The 20,050-nt window shown below is 36.4% G+C and overlaps 3 protein-coding genes across 11 annotated transcripts; 1 reads left to right on the top strand and 2 right to left on the bottom strand.

Moving 5' to 3' along the window:
• Positions 1-253: 253 nt before the first annotated feature.
• LOC103871778 (amino acid permease 8-like) lies at positions 254-4,769 on the bottom strand. Of its 7 annotated transcripts, none has more exons than XR_004458769.1 (9): positions 4,298-4,769; positions 3,980-4,073; positions 3,669-3,883; positions 3,158-3,300; positions 2,634-2,858; positions 1,134-2,489; positions 828-1,017; positions 651-744; positions 254-550 (listed from the first exon to the last, which is right to left on the bottom strand). XR_004458769.1 is itself a non-coding variant. In XM_009150071.3 (6 exons), exons 1-6 carry the CDS (start codon positions 4,719-4,721, stop codon positions 2,070-2,072), a joined length of 1,521 nt encoding a protein of 506 aa, XP_009148319.2. In that variant the 5' UTR covers positions 4,722-4,769; the 3' UTR covers positions 254-2,069. The 7 variants fall into 7 exon arrangements, 1 of the variants encoding a protein (XP_009148319.2); XR_004458770.1 differs by having other exon boundaries at positions 651-701; XR_004458768.1 differs by having other exon boundaries at positions 651-1,017.
• A 2,939-nt stretch (positions 4,770-7,708) lies between these two features.
• Positions 7,709-12,217, top strand: LOC103871777 (protein FAM135B). 2 transcript variants are annotated; one of them, XM_033292985.1, is made up of 16 exons: positions 7,709-7,940; positions 7,972-7,986; positions 8,090-8,401; positions 8,495-8,583; positions 8,665-8,819; positions 8,910-9,148; positions 9,244-9,298; positions 9,523-9,735; positions 9,835-9,971; positions 10,054-10,240; positions 10,316-10,375; positions 10,453-10,692; positions 10,788-11,046; positions 11,115-11,320; positions 11,420-11,470; positions 11,687-12,217. In XM_033292985.1, the coding sequence occupies exons 3-16, from the start codon at positions 8,223-8,225 to the stop codon at positions 11,987-11,989; spliced, it is 2,373 nt and encodes a 790-aa protein (XP_033148876.1). In that variant the 5' UTR covers positions 7,709-7,940; positions 7,972-7,986; positions 8,090-8,222; the 3' UTR covers positions 11,990-12,217. The 2 variants fall into 2 exon arrangements, with proteins under 2 accessions (XP_033148876.1, XP_009148318.1); XM_009150070.3 differs by lacking the exon at positions 7,972-7,986 and having other exon boundaries at positions 7,716-7,926; positions 11,687-11,989.
• A 1,764-nt stretch (positions 12,218-13,981) lies between these two features.
• On the bottom strand, positions 13,982-18,946 carry LOC103871776 (receptor-like protein kinase 7). 2 transcript variants are annotated; one of them, XM_009150068.3, is made up of 3 exons: positions 16,083-18,935; positions 15,572-16,001; positions 13,982-14,161 (listed from the first exon to the last, which is right to left on the bottom strand). In XM_009150068.3, exons 1-2 carry the CDS (start codon positions 18,610-18,612, stop codon positions 15,637-15,639), a joined length of 2,895 nt encoding a protein of 964 aa, XP_009148316.1. In that variant the 5' UTR covers positions 18,613-18,935; the 3' UTR covers positions 13,982-14,161; positions 15,572-15,636. The 2 variants fall into 2 exon arrangements, with proteins under 2 accessions (XP_009148316.1, XP_033148875.1); XM_033292984.1 differs by lacking the exon at positions 13,982-14,161 and adding an exon at positions 14,331-14,826 and having other exon boundaries at positions 15,533-16,001; positions 16,083-18,946.
• Positions 18,947-20,050: the final 1,104 nt, after the last annotated feature.

Raw genomic sequence — 20,050 nt, 5'->3', positions numbered from 1 at the left:
AGAGCTCTAAATTATTTAAAAAATGCCCTAAATTATATCTAAAATTGCTTAAAATCTTTTTGGGCTCTGTGCAAATGCTCCATCAGCACACCTTTAGAGACAGGCCTCAGAGTACACGCAGCTGATCGAATAGTACAGTGAATGAAAATTTAGTAGATCTAAGAGCATGATTAACCCATAACCCCATTTGGGTCTCTTATTCATTATTTTAGTAATTAAAAGTAAATAAGAACTTTAGTTAAGAACTTATTGATTTTGGGTCTCCAATGGTAGTCTCTTATTTTGAAGTTCTTAAAAAAAAACATTGTTATCTCAAGGTAATCTCCTACAGGAGATGCGTAAATGAGGAACATGTACACAGAAACCAGCCTTTTAATCCTCTCTGTTCATAGGCACACTGGCCCTGAATACTGCCACAACGTGCTGCTTGTAACTCTCTGTATTTCCAGCAATGCCACACAGCAAAATAATCTTCCTCTTCAACACTTGCAGGGTACCAAAAGAGTAGAATCAATTGCACAACCAAATGGTTCTCACTCCACAGCTCGTTCTGAAGTGACAACAAGAAAGCAAGATCAACCAGACAATCCCTCTTTGAGTTTGCAACCACTGTGAGAAAAAACCATGTGATACAGCGCAACACAACATACTCAGCTTCATCTCTAGCCGTATGAAGTAATTCCAATACGCCACTGCCGTTGCTGCATCAGAAACTCAGCAAACTCAGGAAACTTCCTCAAGAAACTACCAAAAACAAAGCATTAATCGAATAAAAAAAATCAATTAACTCATAAAAAAAACTTTTGGTAAGAGAGAGAGATCATCACCAGTGAAAAGAAGTCCTGCCTCCAGTTCGAGGAACATGGAGAAAGAAGAGCAGATTTTGAAGCGAGCGTTTGTCTATGTTAGGAGGATGTTCTTCACGAGATGAAGAAGTATCCGCCCACCTCTCGCAGCCGACAAATGAGGGACCAAGTGTTGTAGAAGTAGGAATCAATCAAAGTCTCCAATACAAACCTGAGCCGAGAAGTATTAACCAAAACGAAAACTTTAACAACTCATTCTTTCAACGCAAAAACTGAGCAAACAATATATACATACAGAACACACAATGATTCAAAAGACTGACTCACCAGATTATTTCCTTCAACAATGACACGATTCTGGGATCTGATGGCATGCTTAATAGTTTCAGATAGAGAGAGAGAGAGAGACTGATTCAAGGAAACGGCTTATTCCTCCGCTGTTAACGCCACTGGTCCACTGGGTTTCAATTCCGTTATCCTTCCCTCCTCCTCTCTATTGATTCAAGGAAAGCATCAGAGAGAGCATTGATTCAATTGAAACCTACAATGCCACAAAGGGCCTCCCTGCTTGAACTTCCACTCATGAGTATTATCAATCAAAAGTGAGGAAGAGAGGAGACAAATTCATCTGATTCTGGGAAGGGGACGAGAGATTCAACAGGAAGCAAGAGAAAGTGACGTCTGTCTACAAGAGGCGTCTCTTATGTCTCTTGATTAAGAGACGTCCCTAAAGATAATTGCATTTTTTCTTTTTTTTTTTAACTTAATAACACTAAGAGACGGGCTAAGAGACACGGTTAAAGATGCTCTAAGGTCTAGATCCTTTGGTTTCATACTCTCCTCCTTTTTTGTCATGTGTAGGCTATTGACTTAGACCTTAAATTTTCCTCCTTTTTTCCAAATTTTTGTTTTCTATTACACTTTTGCTTCTTTTTTTCAATCTAATGGAACAATACAAAATATTAGTTTCAATATTTTTTTTGAAACACTTATTAGTTCCAATATAGGATTGAAATTTTTGATAAAAACATTACAATATGAATGTTTCTTTGAACACTTCAAAGTAAATCTGCTCCCATAAGGCCATAATACCAATGTTCTATAAACCGGATAAGCAAGCGTGCAAGTCAACGCCGTTAACTATATAAGATACACAAGACAGACATGCACAACAATATGTAGCGGTAGTTACTACCAACTGTTTTGTCTTGAACGAAGTAGTCACCACAAATTTCAGATAGCTTAGGTTACAAGTAACTAATCTTAACTGTGGAAATGCTTGTATGCCTTGACACTTTTTATCAAGCCGACGATGGATCCTATTGCGGCTAGGAGGGTAACAATCAAACAAACCAATACAAGGAGTTTCAACCCTATCCATCTCATAGAATGCTTCTTAATCTTTCTCTGCGAGATGTGCATCTCCACCGGGAAGTAAACTGTTAGCGGCCAGAATGCGGCTGCCCCGATAAGACCCAAGATCGCGTTAAAGAAGGGGAATATCATTGCTACAACTGTTGTGAAAATCACATAAGCTGTCCTCCACACCAGTCTGAAGAAGCTGATGCGACATTTTCCGAGGAATAGTATGTTCATCGAATGTTCTTTGGTGATGAAATTGCTTTCTGGCCATGCTTTGTTGCATTTGTTCTCAACAAATTGGAATATTGGTTGTGCAAACACCTGCCCATTTTAAAAACATCATCAATGTTTGTTTTCATCTTGAGACTTCGGTAACTTCAAAGTTGTTAGTAGTAGGTACTAATTATTTCTTTATAATCGAGCAATCCTTGATCTGAGACTCAAGCTATATTCTTATGAGTTTACCTGATAGGCTGCTATTAGGTGGAGGACAATGCAAGCATTGGCAAAATCGATGAGCCAGTAAGGTTCATAAAAAAAGTCGGTAAGGAAGTCTCCAGGGGCTTTGTTTCCAAATGCGGCGTATCCAATGCAGCCACATAACATGTAGAAAAAAGTTGTAGTTGAGACTCCGGCAAGGCTTGCTTTCTTCATGACTTTGTTCTCTGGCGGGCTTGATCTCAATGTATCCTAAAAAGCAAAGAAAGAAAACGTTTGAGATTCATTGTTTTTTAAGAGCTTAACGTATGAACCGCGGTTGAAGGCTAATTATTATTTAAAGTGATCTGTGTCAAATTCAAGATATATATTCTCTTGATAAGAATCATAATTAATAACATCATCAAAAGTTATTAACCAAACCAACATATATCATATGATTTTTAAACTCAAATGCAAATAAAAAGCAATAATGATATAAAAAAATTGCCACACTAGCTATTTTGATGATGACCACCAAAACATCTATAAAAGAAAAGATTAATGCATGCCTGAATCTCAACGAGAATACTGGAATAAGCGTATGAAAAAGCAATGTCTCCAGTCGCTTGAAAAGACTTCCATATTTTGTCAGAGGCAGTTACCTCCACTCCAACCACTGTGCCCGTAGCCCCCGTCTTGCCAACCTTCCCACCTTTCATATCACACCCTTTTAGTTAGAAAAATCACATGCATATATCATCTTACAAATCTGTGAGAATCCTACAATATATGAGGCTTAGATCGAGATGCTTTTCTACCTAAACAAACTTTTTGTATGTACGAGGGCGTTTGAAAAGATTGACAACTAATGCAATCGAACAAGTCAACCCAGTTTATAATCAGTTTTGAATATGTGTATAGACGTATCTCAGAGCTCCTAAATTTTTATGTAAAAACAGAAAAATAAACAACTAAATGCATGTGTCAAGATATTTGCATAGGGTTTTGAAATTGCGTGAGCATGTTTTACAAATGTATATTTTAAAGACAAAAAGATAAGATAAGGAGAGAGAAGCGTACTTGCCACAACGGCCATGGCTAAACCAATTCCGATAGACGCATAAGAAAAGGACATAACGGTGGCGATAATGGAGAGAAAAGAGAGCTTGTGAAAGCTAGGAATCTGACTAAGAATAATCTCCACGATCCCGAAGACCGCCATGAATGGATAATTTGGCATGGAACATTTCTCCCCATGTCCTTTGTCATGAAAACAATTTGCTTTCCCAATCGCTCTAGCCAACACGACATATTAACCAAGACTTATTTTTTCTTCACAAAACGTTAGTAACCATAACGTAATCAAAAATAAGTCACAAGTTGCAACTTACACTAAGCTTATGGATGCAGTGATGGTGTAACCAATAGTGACCCCTATGAAACACCCGTATTGTGCCAGTCCACATAACTGCACTTTCCTACCACCTGTTTTTTAAAATCAAATTATATTAAAACAACCCGAAACAGAAATGTTACAACTTTTGACGAAAAAAAAAATCTTCAAATCAAACTAATCCTAACTAACTTCATTCGATTTTTGTAATCCTTAAGTTATTTACAACTAAAATAAAGTAAATTTTTTCAAAGCCAATGAACTATACCATGTTGTTTATATTTTCAAACATGCCAAACATTAATAAAAGACATACCAAGGTAAGCTCGGACGACGTCCATGTAAGTACAATTGCGTGTTCCGGTGTCCGACCGATAACAATCAGCGAGCATAGTGGATGTGTAGTAATTGATGACGGCAAAAGTTACAAGAATCACTATTCCTGCCACCCAACCAAGTTGTGCTATAGCCCAAGCCAACGACAACACTCCTGAGCCTACCACCGCCGTGATTATGTGCGCACTCGCCGTCATCAACGTCCCCGTTCTCTTCTCCCGACCATCATCGTCGAAGTTATTCCCGGTGGCGTCACCGGATTCCACCGTATCAAAGCTCTTCATTTTGAGAGGAGAAACCGAGGAAGAGAGAAAATAGTTACAAGCTGAACTAAAGAAGTGTAAATGATCTATACTATTAAAGCAGGATCCTATTGTCATAATTACCTTAGCCTGCCCTTTCATTCACTAACATTGCATGTTTCATTAAGGGCAATTAAATAATATTAATAACAAATCTATATTGGATCATTATTTTTGGATCCAGCCCACATCAAATCTCTCTTGAGCTATTTGGACCTATTAAAAAATCAAATTCAATTCTCACTTTTTTTTTCCTTTGGGCCATTGAATCCAAATTCAAATAATTTTTTTTCAACTATTCTTAATTATAACTTTTTTCTTTTCTTTATATAATTGAAGCATTCATAAAAATAATTGAATTTTTTTATTGAAAAATATAAATCTTTATTAAAAGTATATAATTTTTTAATTAAAATATTAACCCCATGATAAAATTAATTTATCAGAGTTATACCAACTTAATTCATTAAAAAAATAAAGTTTAATTTTTTAAACATAAATAGTCATTTAAAATGAAAAAGATAAAATTTTTTAAGTTTTTTATAAAATAAAACACAAATATATGAAAATGTAACATTTACTAAATATTTGTCAATTGCAAAAAAAAAAAACAAAAATAAACCCGCGCTTTGAAAGCGCGGGTCAAAATCTAGTACTTATGTTATATACATAACAAACAAGCGTCAATGTGTATGGCACGGGTCAGAAACAAATAATTACAGTGCATGTTACAAAAGCAAATTCATTCAATATTGCGACTCTGCATTTGTCACGTAATCACTCACATTTGCCGATAAAGAAGAAAAAGGTAAAAGTCAACTCCTCCTTTTTTAGCAAATAGATAAAATCTCTAAAATCAAATGTATAATTTATGCTTTTCTTCTTGGTGAATTTGTTATATACACCAAGAAGATTTTGTGTTACAAAAAAAAGAAGAAAAAATACACCAAGAGGATTTCATTTCATTTATTTCCTTTGCATTTACTGGTTAGACCATATTTTATTCTCATCGTTTTGAATAGAAAGATAATACATGGATTTCCTTCTATCAAAAGAATTCTTAAACTAAAAGTCATTATTCAATTCATTAATGGTTTTAACTTTTAAGAGATTAAGGCTGACCTTAGACACCACCACTGAACAAACAAACAAAAGACCTAGACAGTAGACAGTAGACACACCACATCAACCCTCTGCATAAGAAAAGAATACAAAATAATTAAATGGCATTATTCAGTTCATTAATGGATATTGAAAAGTGTGTTCTCAACGACCAAATATTCTCTAATGTACTTTGAAGATGTTTTAGTCGTAAAAGACCATACCAAAAAAAAGTTTACCGTCTATAATACCTCTGTGTTTATATTTTGAGCCTTCTCTTAAAACGATAATATGTATTGTACTCTTACATGGGCCTTCTAAATAGCCCAGATAAAACGGGCCGTTAACTCATCTTAGGCCGTTAAAATGGCGGGTCGATTCGGCGCAAAAAAAAAAAAGAGAAGAAAATATCGATATGAAAATGGGAATTCGGCCAAAAAAAACCTCAACTTTACACGAATTGCCAAAACAAACATGAACTTTGGGGCTGGCCAAAAAAACACCAAACTTTCATTGACTTTAGAATTAATTAACAATGTTTTCGCTGACTTGCCAATTTAGCACGCCGTCAACAAATTTAACAGAAATATTTGACGTCGTTTATTGTTGACGTTAAGTGAAACGACGTCGTTTTCAAATGAGATGAAACGACGTCGTTTTACACGATTTGAAATTAAAAATATGTAAACCCCTGGATTCAAACCCAGGTTGGTTGGTTAAACGGGAAGGTATTTTACCACTGGGCTACTGGCACTTTCAATGTACTTACTAACATGTTTATTTTTATTTGGTACATAATAAATATAAAAAATTCTCTAAAAACTTAATAAGATCTTTAAAATTCTAAAAAATTAAAAAATAAAGAAGATTTTTATAAAATTAATTTAGAAATTAAAATTAAAAATAAGATTTTATTTTTCTTTTTAAAAAATAAAAACTCTTCCAAAATTTTCTAAAAACTTAAAAAGATCTTTAAAATTCAAAAAAAATTGAAAAAATAAAGAAATTTTTTATAAAATTAATTTTGAAATTAAAATAGAAAATAAAATTTTATTTTTTCTTTTCAAAAAAATAAAAAATCTTCCAAAATTTTCAATTTTTTAATACATTTGCTAAAAGTTGAAATTAATTATACACACATAAAAAGTTGATAATTCTAACTTTAATTTTTTGCATTTTATTATAATTTTTAAAAAATTGGATTTTTTTTAAAAAAATGAAAATTTTGGAATTTTTTTGATTTTTTAAAGAAAAACAAATATTTAATTTTAATTCAAAATTAATTTTATGAAATTTTTGGAAGATTTTTTTTTTTTAAAGGAAAATAATTTTTTATTTTTTTAAAAGAAAAATAAAATTTTATTTTCAATTTTAATTTCAAAATTTATGTTATAAAAAATTTCTTTAATTTTTTCAATTTTTTGGAATTTAAAGTTCGTTTTAATTTTTTAGAAAGAAAAATAAAATCTTATTTTTAATTTTAATTTCTAAATTAATTTTATAAAAATCTTCTTTATTTTTTAATTTTTTGGAATTTTAAAGATCTTATTAAGTTTTTAGAGAATTTTTTATATTTAATATGTACCAAATAAAAGTAAACATGTTAGTAAGTACATTGAAAGTGCCAGTAGCCCAGTGGTAAAATACCTTCCCATTTGACCAACCAACCTCGGTTCGAATCCAGGGGTTTACATATTTTTAATTTCAAATCGTGTAAAACGACGTCGTTTCATCTCATTTGAAAACGACGTCGTTTTACTTAACGTCAACAATAAACGACGTCAAATATTTCTGTTAAATTTGTTGACGGCGTGCTAAATTGGCAAGTCAGCGAAAACATTGTTAATTAATTCTAAAGTCAATGAAAGTTTGGTGTTTTTTTGGCCAGCTCCAAAGTTCATGTTTGTTTTGGCAATTCGTGTAAAGTTGAGGTTTTTTTTGGCCGAATTCTCGTATGAAAATAAACATATAGAGCCAAAAAGACATAGGAACTAGTGTGGTCGTACCCTAAACATTAATCCATCCTTTAACCCGACAAAGACAAAAAAATCAAATCTGTCTTAAAAAAAAAAGTTTCAAAAAATCAAATTGAGTCCCTGGAGATAACTTTTATTACCATCATCATCCTGCAACTTCCCCCAGATCCTACTTCTGCTCAGGGTTTGTCTAGGTTTCCTATCTACCTGTATCCTCAGATCTCTTTAAGGTTCACGTTACGGTTCGCTCTCAACATTATCAATTACTGCAATCCACCGCCTCAGATTTGGTGATTTTTTTTAAGCTCATTGACCTAAGTTTGACTTTTTGTCAACGCTATTAATCTTGTTATTGACTCACACACTCCTTGTGTTTGTGTTTCTAATCTGCAGGGCTTAGCTTGTGTGTGACCATATGAGTTTGCAACTAAGAGTATGAGGTTTATAAGAACTGGTTTCAGGATTTGATTATCCTGAAACACACAAGTTTTGTTAAGAAGGGTGATGTGAGTGAGTGTTTCTCCATATGTTAAGACGTCTTGGATGGTTAATTGGACTGAGCCAGAGAAGTAGGCAGACGAAGACGCTTGATGCTGAGGCTTACGTAGCAGCCAGGGCGGTTAAGCCTGTGCTTATGGTCGACACTGTTCAGGAGATTGCTGTTTATATCCATAGGTTCCATAACCTTGATCTTTTCCAACAAGGGTATTTATCATTGTGAACTTTTGCTCATTTATTTAGCTTAGAGTGTGTATTTTGAAGCATTTTTTAAAAAATAAATCTCTTTGATTCTTTTAGATGGTATCAAATAAAAATCAGCATGAGATGGGAGGATGGTGATAACTCCTCCTCCTCTGGGATTCCTTCACGAGTTGTTCAGTATGAAGGTAGGTACTCTTCTCTCCATCACCTCTTGTTCTCAATCATTATCTTTTGCATAAGAATCTATATGCCTTTTGTGGTCACAGCTCTTGATGCAACCTCCAACGAATCATCTGGAGTGTGGAAGATAGATGATAAAGACAATAGTTTCTTATCACAGCCCTTCCGCATCAAATACGCTAGGCAGGATGTTCGTCTTTGCATGATGGTCTCTTTCACCATGCCATTGGAAAGATATGAGGTAAAAAAGCTCTTTCTTCTCTTATCTTAGCTGCTGACTTTGTTGATCTTAGTGACTAGTAGAGTAAATGAGCAGTTGTGAATGATGCAGGGGTCAGCTACATCTGCTGTTATATTGAGGTTTGAGCTTTTATACTCTCCTATTATAGAGAGTATAGATGCTTTCCCTGCAGCAGCGCATGATTTTCGTATTCCTCCTAAAGCTCTCTCAGGCCTGCATTCTTACTGTCCGGTCCACTTTGACACCCTTCACGCCGTTCTTATCGATGTGAGTGTCCACGTCAGTGTCATGAAATCCGCTGCTTACAAACGTCCTGCAGTTTTGTCAAGGTATGTTCACTTATAGTTGGATTCTGCATCACTGACCATTGTTGAATTCCACTTCTGCTGAGTTTAATGTATCTCTACAAGTATGTTTTGTGCAGTGATTCGAGTAATGGTAAAAATTTAGCCAGCGGCAGTGTTCAGTCTTCCAAGAAAGTATGTGCTCTTACACTATCATGTCATCATGGACTAAACTCTTTTTTGATTCAGCAAATCAATTTGCCATGATGATCTTATCATGGTCTTTATAATCAATTGTTCTTTTGTTATGAAGATGAACTTTATACTTTTATTCTTCTCTAAAATCTCTACCTTCTGAATGTTAAAGCTGTTGTAGACATATGTTCTTGTCTAATATGTCTAACACACCTTGTGCTCAGATTGCTTCTGCTGACAAGAAGCTGGTGTCATTCGTTAAATCCCTACTTGAAGCGCGTGACACTTTGCTTGAAGAAATGCAAAGACTAAGCAAGGCAGTTGGTCAAACAATCGACTTGTCTGAGTTTGTATCCACTATGGACAACACTCTTTTACCTGAACCTGTTGAAGATGAAGAAGGCTTAGGACAAGGCAAGCAGCAAAACAATCTTGAGGTCCTTGGCTTTATTTTGCAACAGAGTGTGTACTTTATCTATTATTTTGTGTTTCACTATCTTCTGGAGTATAAGCTTGTTTCTCCCTTCTTGGCGCAGAAATTGAATTCCCCATTTGATTTGGAAAATGATGATGAGTGGCTTCATAACTTCTCTAAAGAGCATCTATCTCGCACATTCCACTTGCTAGGCACCCAGCTCCATCATCTCTGGAATACCTTTCTGGCGTTTCATCGGTAATAAGCCTGCAGGTTCAGATTGTTTATGAAGTCATACTTTGATCTTATTCTGATCATTGATCCTATTTGTCCTTTTCAGGGAGAATAACACAAAAATCTTGGAATATCTTCGTGACACCTGGACAAAGGATCGCAGGGCTGAATGGTCAATATGGATGGTGTACTCAAAAGTTGAAATGCCGCATCATTTTATAAGTGGAATGGATGATACTTCAAACCATAGTTCGCACAAAAGAGCCACCACAAGTGTGTTAAAGCTGAATGATGTAAGTTATAATTACAGTCTGTGTTTCCGAAAGCAAGCTTAGCTTTACTCATCCAATTCTTTTGCTCTTATGCAGCCTGCGCAAGTTGCAGCCACCCGCGCTGATCTTCACCGTCGAAGCATTGCACAAATGCGGGTTTGTCTTTCAGTGTTTCAGTTACCTGTTGGCTTCATAAGTTGTAAATATTCATTTGTGACAACTAATGGGTGCAGATAAACAATCGGGGGATACAGGACATGCATATATTTGGTGATCCTATGAGAGTTCCTATTGTTATAATTGAGCGTGTCTGGAATGCACCAAAACGTACTTTCAGTGATAGATCCTCCATGAGACATGTTGATAAAATTGATTCTAGCTTGCTTAATGACGAGAATAGGTCAATAAAACATAATACTCCACAGCATAGTGGACGTGAGCTGAAGATCGTCGTGTTTGTTCATGGTTTCCAGGCAAGTAATCAATCATTATATCTTTGCTCAAATTGCTTCTTTTTATATTTTTTTAATTTTTGTTAGTCAAGTTGATTTTTGTTAATTTACTATAGGGGCATCACTTAGACCTAAGGCTTATCAGGAACCAGTGGCTCATGATTGATCCAAAGATAGAGTGTCTCATGTCTGAATCAAATGAGGAGAAAACACATGGAGATTTCAGGGAAATGGGACAGAGGCTTGCACATGAAGTTGTCTCTTTCTTCAAGAAGAAAATGGATAAACATGCCAAATACGGACGCTTGAAAAACGTTAAGCTGAGTTTTGTTGGACATTCAATCGGCAATGTCATCATCAGAGCCGCACTAGCAGGTAATGAATGAATGCTCTTAGAATCTCGATAAATTTTGTGTTCATCATTATGTTTTATGTTGTTGCAGATAGTTTGATGGGACCATACAGGAAGTATCTACACACATATCTATCGCTTTCGGGTCCACACTTGGGTTATCTATACAGTTCAAACTCCTTGTTTAATTCTGGACTTTGGCTCCTCAAGAAGTTGAAGAGTACTCAGGTTATTCATCAGCTCACGCTCACTGATGATCCTGATCTCCAGAACACTTTCTTTTACAAGCTCTGTAAGGTAGATAAAGATCCTAACATTTTCATCAAGTTTTTGTATCAGTTTTGAAACAAATCTTTGTTCTCTGGTTCTAATGTCAGTTTTTGAAACTCTTTTCAGCAAAAGACGCTGGACAGTTTCAAGAATATTATTCTCCTGTCATCTCCTCAGGTACATTCCGTTATACATTTATAAGCAGGGACTGGTCCTGAGCAAAGCCGAATGAAATATTTTGAAGAAAATTACATAGACATAAGCCCACTTTGCGCGAAAAAAAGTTTTTAGACTCCCAAATTTGTAAAAAAAAAAATTGGTTGAAATTTTTAATACAAATATCTTACTAGATTTATTCCTAATTAACAATACTTTTTTTTTTTGTAATCACAGGATGGGTATGTTCCATATCACTCAGCTAGGATCGAGTCGTGCCAACCAGCTTCTTCCGACAACTCAAAAAGAAGCGTTGCCTTCTTGGAGATGCTTAATAACTGTATGGACCAAATACGTGGGCCGACACTAGAAACTTCTCACCACCAGAGAGTGTTCATGCGCTGTGATGTCAACTTTGACACAACCTTGTATGGCCGTAACCTCAACTCGTTCATCGGTCGAGCTGCGCACATTGAGTTCCTGGAGTCTGATATCTTTGCAAGATTTGTAATGTGGTCATTCCAAGATCTATTCCGCTGACGAAACCTTGGTTACGGATAATTCTTTCTGTTTTGGGGGAAATAGAGAAAGATTTAAAACCTGTTGTATAGTGGTAGGAGACAGTTCTTTGGTTAGCTTTGTGTACACGTATGTAATCGGATGTACTTAGAAGCAGAAGCTGTTATCTTTTATGTTACCACAACTCTGGTCTCTGTATTGTTTCAACTTTATTATAGCTTCTAGATTCGCTTCTGGATCGTTAATGGTTATGATTGTTTACAAAAATCAAGTTAAACCCACTAACAAAGGCTATGCCACATAGTGGGCTTTGGTCAACGACAAATTCTCTCATGAATGCATATGTTTTTTTAGTGTGTCACGACACTAATCGCATTACATTGTTAACTGTTTTTTTGAGTTGGCTATTAAATATTGACTTATGTGTTGCTGCAGCCTTTGGATTGAAATGCAAACCAAGGGAACAAAAAAGATGGGGTGTGGGGGAGACAGCTTTTTAAATTGTGTTAAAAGTTGTAAGATTAGTCTTGTGGCAATGTGTTAGGTATATGATGAATTAGTTTCTTATCAATATATTTGTAAATAATGCAATTATAAACTAATGGAATTATGATGTTTGTCTGCATTAAGGTTGTTCTATTACGGGTATTGTGCAACACTTGATTTTTTTACTACGTTATTTCCTCCATCTACTAGGGAATTCAAATGTAAACTATATGTCTTATGCTCTTATATAAGAAACTAATAACTACGATGGATCTGCCACTGATAAGAACAAGAACTCTCTCTCTTCTCTCTTCAAAATCTTTCAGAGAGAGAATTCGTTTGTTCTGTTCGCCGGAATCATTTCTTTGTTTCTGGCTCTTGACTCCCGAGGTTCGGGCTTTGACTCTGGCAACCGGTGGCTCATAAAGCACCGAGTTGGCCGGCTATCGACTCTGGCAAGCGGTGGCTCCCAAAGCATCGACTTGGCCGGCTTGTAACTTGAGATTCATCACTCATCTCTGATGAATTTCAATGATGTTTCGTCCGGTTCATCCGGTTTTTTAATTTTCTCTATGTTTTATACTTTCAATCTTTTCTTTGGTTTTCCTTATCAAATCGGTTTTGCTGAGTTATTATTTGGTCGCTGTGATCTTTCTCCCATTATTGGGTTGTTCCACCTTCACGTTTATTCTTATCATTAAAGGTGGCTTTTTTAAATTTGTTAGATTCACAGCTTCTTTTGTTTTCGTTGGAACTTGGTGAGACCGATTTGATTTTCAATGAAGAGATGGTGCGGTTCATAGCTCTACCACTTTTGAGCTTTAGTTGTACTTGGATGTTCGATTCTTGAGCTTCCTGTTCCGGTCAGTATCCGGTGGATCTCCGGTTAGAAATCCGGCAACGGCTTGGAAATTGGTGAAGAAAGGGATGACTCTGCTCTTCCGCCACGCGTCCGTCTACCGCTTACGTTTGACACGTTGGCTGTGAGCTGTCTTGAGCCTCTTTCTCTGTTGGGCTTTTATATGGCCTTTGCGGTTAGGCCTTAGTTATTTGTACGTTTGGGCTTTACCTTTGTCCTTTATTTTATATTTTGTACCGGTTGGTTGGCTTTTAGCCATTTAATAAAACGAGATGACAAAAAAAAAAAAAAACTAATAACTATCACACCCTCTTCAGAATTAAAATAAATAAACAGAGGTTTATCGTTTGGTAGAATGCGTTATTGTCTGATAGTGTAGGAATAGAGTATTATATGTTAGTCAAAGTCGGCAACTATAAGTATTGAGCACACGTACATGTACATTTGACCAACTTCTAAGAATCACGGGTGACGGTGTTATCCTTTCATTATTTTGAACCGCTACACGATAATAATTTTCATTTCATCATCAATTCATCATCACAAGAACTCAATTTGGATTTGGTTTCGTTTTGAGAAGTCATAACAAACTGATCGCTTTGTACTGTTTGGTAGTCACTATTTTATAAGTCGAATATGCATTTGTTTTAGCCAAAGTATAGTGCATCTAGCCACTAAAAGATTTCACATAGTAGTTGGCATTCCCAAAATTCTACAATTACAAGAAATAGTTTACATCAGAGAACATTACATTACCCTTTTTTTTGTAACACAGAACATTACATTACCTAAGATTCCATAACCAGTACTACAATCACATTCTCCATCTAAACTCTCTTACGTCGTACCTAGGGATGTTGTCATGGGCAAAAAAACCCGGCCCGGCCCGAACCCAAACTAAACCCGCCCAGAAAATACCCTAAACTATAAAACCCGAAAAAAACCCGGTACTATTAGGGTAACTCGCGAAAAACCCTAGAACTTTAGGGTTACCCACGGGTACCCGAAAAAACTCTTTTTTGAGTTTTGTGGTTTTTTAGTTAAAGTTTTATAGTTTTAACTTAAATTTATATGTATTGAATATTTAATTTTAATCATGTTTTGTATTAAATTTGATTAATTTTCAATTATCAAATTTATTTTCTGTATAAAGTAACAAATAAAATTTTCATCATTCATAATTTTCAATTTGCAAATTTATACTATATCCATAATGTAAGTAAATAAATAAGTTATAGAGAGTGCAAAATTTAATAGTGGGCATTGTATGTTTTGATTTATACATCTAATTTTTGATTTCAATCATTTAAATCCTTAAAAATTAGGGTAAAAGTCGTCCTTTCAATTATATATATATATATATATTTAAAAACCCATAGGGTACCCGAAACCCGATAGGGTAAAACCCGAACGGGTAATTTATAAATCAAGACCCGCCCAAAATAAACCCGCGAATTTTGAAAACTGAATATACGGGTTTTGGTTTTTAAATTCCAACCGGGTTTAGGGTACCCTATGGGTAGGGATGTTAACAATGGGTTTTTACCCATAGGGTACCCTAAACCCGGTTGGAATTTAAAAACCAAAACCCGTATATTCAGTTTTCAAAATTCGCGGGTTTATTTTGGGCGGGTCTTGATTTATAAATTACCCGTTCGGGTTTTACCCTATCGGGTTTCGGGTACCCTATGGGTTTTTAAATATATATATATATATATATAATTGAAAGGACGACTTTTACCCTAATTTTTAAGGATTTAAATGATTGAAATCAAAAATTAGATGTATAAATCAAAACATACAATGCCCACTATTAAATTTTGCACTCTCTATAACTTATTTATTTACTTACATTATGGATATAGTATAAATTTGCAAATTGAAAATTATGAATGATGAAAATTTTATTTGTTACTTTATACAGAAAATAAATTTGATAATTGAAAATTAATCAAATTTAATACAAAACATGATTAAAATTAAATATTCAATACATATAAATTTAAGTTAAAACTATAAAACTTTAACTAAAAAACCACAAAACTCAAAAAAGAGTTTTTTCGGGTACCCGTGGGTAACCCTAAAGTTCTAGGGTTTTTCGCGAGTTACCCTAATAGTACCGGGTTTTTTTCGGGTTTTATAGTTTAGGGTATTTTCTGGGCGGGTTTAGTTTGGGTTCGGGCCGGGCCGGGTTTTTTTGCCCATGACAACATCCCTACCTATGGGTAAAAACCCATTGTTAACATCCCTAGTCGTACCAAATCTAAATGATCCACATTAGTGAGGGGAGAGATTTGGGCCTAGTCCTCAGTTATCAACTTATTTATTTGCTCTTCACATCACTCTCTTTACTAATCACAATGCCCATCAATCTACACGGTTCAGCGTCCTCGATCATCTGAACCACACTCCTCATCGTCGGCCTTACTCCAGGTTGTCTCGCGGTGCATAGGATTGCAACCCTCAGCATCTTGATTGCATCTTCTCTATACATTTCTCCTATCTTCTTGTCCACAATCTCCATAACACTCTCTTTGCTCTTCAGATTGTTACTAACCCAATTCACTATGTCTTTGCTCTCTCCAAACTCCGCCTCTATCGGTTTTTTCCCCGTGACTAGTTCCATTAACACAACGCCGAAGCTATACACATCGCATTTCTCATTCACTTTCGACGCGTATCCATACTCTGCAACAATAAGGGCTTTGATGTTAAAAAAATGTAACACCATAACAAACTGATCAATAAGAGTTTAATAAGTCTCATTACCTGGAGCTATGTAACCGTACGTTCCCGCAACGACATGAGAAGAATCTAGACCACCATTGTTGGTCTGAAGAATCTTGGCAAGACCAAAATCAGCAATCCTAGGCTTGAAGGACTCATCTAGCAATATGTTACTTGATTTAACATCGCGGTGAATCACCGGCCTCTCGTATCCATGATGCAAGTACTCGAGTCCTTTCGCTGCACCAAGAGCGATATCAAACCGAGTTTCCCAACCGAGATTGGACTTCTTGCACGAGTGAAGCTTGTCCCATAAGCTCCCATTAGGCAAGTACTCATACACCAGCAAGCTCGAGTCATCGCTCGTGATGCTACAATAGAGTTTCACCACGTTTAAGTGACGTATTGAGCTTAGTGTTTGCACCTCTGTTTCAAACTCTTTCGATCTTCCTTCCTTTTCGTTGAGAATAGGCATCGCGCTGCTAAATGAGTCTGTGCTACTACGTCGAAGGTGTTTGACAGCTAGTTCTTTACCATCGCCGAGTAGTACTCTGTATACATCGCCACATCCTCCTCTACCGATTAAGTTCTCTTCTTTGATCGAATCGATGATATCATCTTCGGTGAAACTCATCCTTTGGAACGACTTTATACTCCAAGATTCACGTCTTAGAGTTCTTTTTTCCTTCTTCTCGCTTTCCTTGAGGTACAAGTAAAACACAAGAGACGCAAGTAAGATCAGTAAACCGAAGACTAAACACAGCACAAAGACGTGCGTGTCTCGATGCGAGCCTGAAGAGTTAATGCACCGGTTAAACGATTTAATCGTCATGCTGCAGAGTCCCGGATTGCCATCGAAGCTACCGTTATACGATGACAAACTCTGAGGGACACGACCTGATAACATGTTGTTCGAGAGATCAAGAAGGCTAAGCCTTAGAGACGACAAACTCTCTGGGATTCTCCCAGAGAGCTTGTTGTCCGAAAGATTCAAAGCATTGAGCGTCGGGAGAGATCCAAGCGTGTGCGGGATCTCTCCGGACAGCGAGTTTCGCGCCATGTTTAGATCACTAAGCATCGAACACGATTCAATCGAGTCAGGTATGTTACCGGAGAAGCCATTACTCTGTATCTTCAAACTACTAAGTCCCTTAAGCTTCCCAATAGAGCTCGGAATCTTCCCGGAAAACCTGTTATCGTTAAGCTCAACCTTAGTCAAAGCTTCAACGTCACCTATCTCCTCAGGCAACTCATCAGAGAACTTATTGAACGCTAGATACAACGTTCCGAGCATTTTCGCGTTTTTAACATCGGCTGTGATCGGACCTTCGAAGTTGTTAACGGCTACGTCGATGATCTCGACCCTCGGTAAGCCCCAGAGTCCAGCTGGAACAGTTCCGTTGAGCGAGTTGTCACTAACTCTAAAACGTTCGAGAGTTAAACAGCTGGCGTACGACTCAGGGATTGAGCCTGTGAGATTGTTTTGGAGGAGGAGAAGATCTTTCATCTTCCCTCTCTTGCACATATCCGGAGGGATCGGTCCGGTTAAGCGATTCTCAGACGCATCGATGAAATCAAAATCAGAAACTGAACCGAGTTTTTGAGGGAGAGGACCGGTTAAGTTGTTGGTATACAGAGAGAGGTTAACGAGATCTTCAAACTCGCCGAACTCGGGAGGAATCTCGCCGGAGAGTTTGTTTTCGAAGAGCTGTAGCGAGACGAGGTTGGTTAGAGATCGGAGCTCCGATAAATCGCCTTCTAGATAGTTCATGGAAGCATCCACGCGAGTCAGATTCGTCAAGCTCCCGAATCCGCGAGGAAGCTTCCCGGTCAAGCTGTTGTTGTAGAGCTCTAGCTGCCGGAGCTTTGTGAGTTTCACGATCTCGGGAGGAATCTCTCCGGTGAGATCGCTATCGGAGATCTCCAAGTTCCGAAGCTCCGTCAAGTCTCCGATCGCCGAAGGGAGTTTACCCGCGATGCTGCAGTTGGATAAGTATAGCCACGTCAGACTCTTCAGAGAAACAATCTCTTCTGGAAACGGCGTCGTATCGAAGGGGTTATCGCCTAGGCTCAAAACGACGAGCCGTTTCGCGTTTCGTAGCGATTTCCACGGGAATACGCTGGAGAACGCGCTGTTGTTTAAGTACAGATACTGTAAGTGGCTTAGAGAGGAGAACTCAGGGAAAGTTCCCGAGAAGAGGTTGTTGCCGAGATCTAAGTACGTTAGATTCGTGCAGTTGTTTATATCACTGGGGATGGTTCCTGAGAGTGAGTTGAATCCGAGAGAGAGTTTTTGAAGACTCTTGAGATCGCAGAGCGAAGCGAACGGGAATTTTCCGGATAAGGCTTGACGAGAGAGGTCAATCTCTTTAACGGAGCCTGTAGCATCACAGGTTACTCCTGTGAAGCTACAGGGAGCGGAGACGGAGTTCAGCTTCCATGAAGCTAGAACTCCGGGGTTTGAGTTCAGGAGCGATGATTTGATGTTGAGTAGGACTTGGAGGTCGTGGGAGGAGACGAAGGAGAACAGAGAGAAGACGAGGAAGGAGAAGAATCCGAAATTTCGAAACATGTTGGTGAGTTTTGGTCGGAAAGAGAGAGAGGGAAGGCGTGAAGGTGGTTGAGTTAAGTGGAAGCTTGTTTTTTTTTTCACATCGGAAGGTTTAGTTGGAGAGAGAGACGGGCGCGAGAATATGACTTTGCCGCTTTGAAGCAAAGTTGTTATCTGATGCTGGTAAGTGTGGTAGGCTGGTAGCCATTAAATATTCAAATTTTGGGTGACCTTGTTAATTTGTATATCATTTGTTCTTTTCTTTATATTTGTTTAATTAATGGCGTCATTGTAAATTTGTAATAATATACGGCGCTGTTACAAATTATCTTCGATTAACAACTTGAATAATATGGGATTTCATTAAGCGGGGCCCTTGATTAGCATACTATTCTTCTTTCTGATTACGGTAAATGTGTGGAATATATAGGCATTTTGATAGATACTTTATATTCATTATGTAGTTTTTTTTTTGCTTTCGCTGAAATCTTGAAATGAAATAAATTTACATATATGAACGAAATGCATTTACAAAACTGAAACCCATATTCATGGGAGTAGGATCATATTCTACTCAATAGAGTATTGACTAAGCAAACATTATGTTATAGTTTATTTTGAAAATCTTGGTCACAGACACCTATAATATGTTATGGAAATGGAGACCAGTATTAATGTATTAGTGTTTTTCATAATGAAGCAACGTCAACTGAACAAAACTAAACAAAAAAAAACATTCTGCCAAATATATATTAAAAAAAAAAACTTCACTAAAAACGAAACCAAATGGAACCAAAATTGCATTCAAGAGTCTCCTATACTAATTTGTATTGTATATAGACAAGTTCGTCCATGGGACATTGCTCCCCAATTATTATGGTTTGTTGATTTGTTTTCGGTTAATTAAGTATTAGTTATCCTAGAAAGCTTGCAGGATTAATTTTAGTCAACTGTTAATGCATCGCCATTGACACGAACTTGCAACCTACATGCCTTTTGCAAAGTTAATTAGGAAGTAGTTACAATGTCGTAAGACTTATAATCCTTTACTTAAACCAAATGACTATATTTTATTTGAAATTAAATTTCATTCTAGAACTTTAGATTTGATCACCAAATTTAGACCAACTTTATAAGTTACACATAACAGAGTTTCCAAATTAAATGGTACTTAAGACGGAATCATATAACATTTTTTGATTCAATATTTAGGATATATATATATATATATATATATATATAAACTTTGGTCCAAAAATTCACAATCAGAAAATATATTTATATTATATAACAAATGTACCAAATAAACTATATACCCTTTTTCAAAAAAAAACTATATACCTAATAATTTAATTATGCCGCTTCATAATTGTCATGTTCATATAGTCTTGATGCTCTTCCCTTTCCGACATAAAACACTAAAATAAATAATAATTATATATTTTTGTTAATATATGGA

This window comes from Brassica rapa, chromosome A06 (genome assembly GCF_000309985.2).
Source record: "Brassica rapa cultivar Chiifu-401-42 chromosome A06, CAAS_Brap_v3.01, whole genome shotgun sequence".
Lineage (NCBI taxonomy): Eukaryota > Viridiplantae > Streptophyta > Magnoliopsida > Brassicales > Brassicaceae > Brassica > Brassica rapa.
This window is presented reverse-complemented; position numbering and strand designations above follow the sequence as displayed.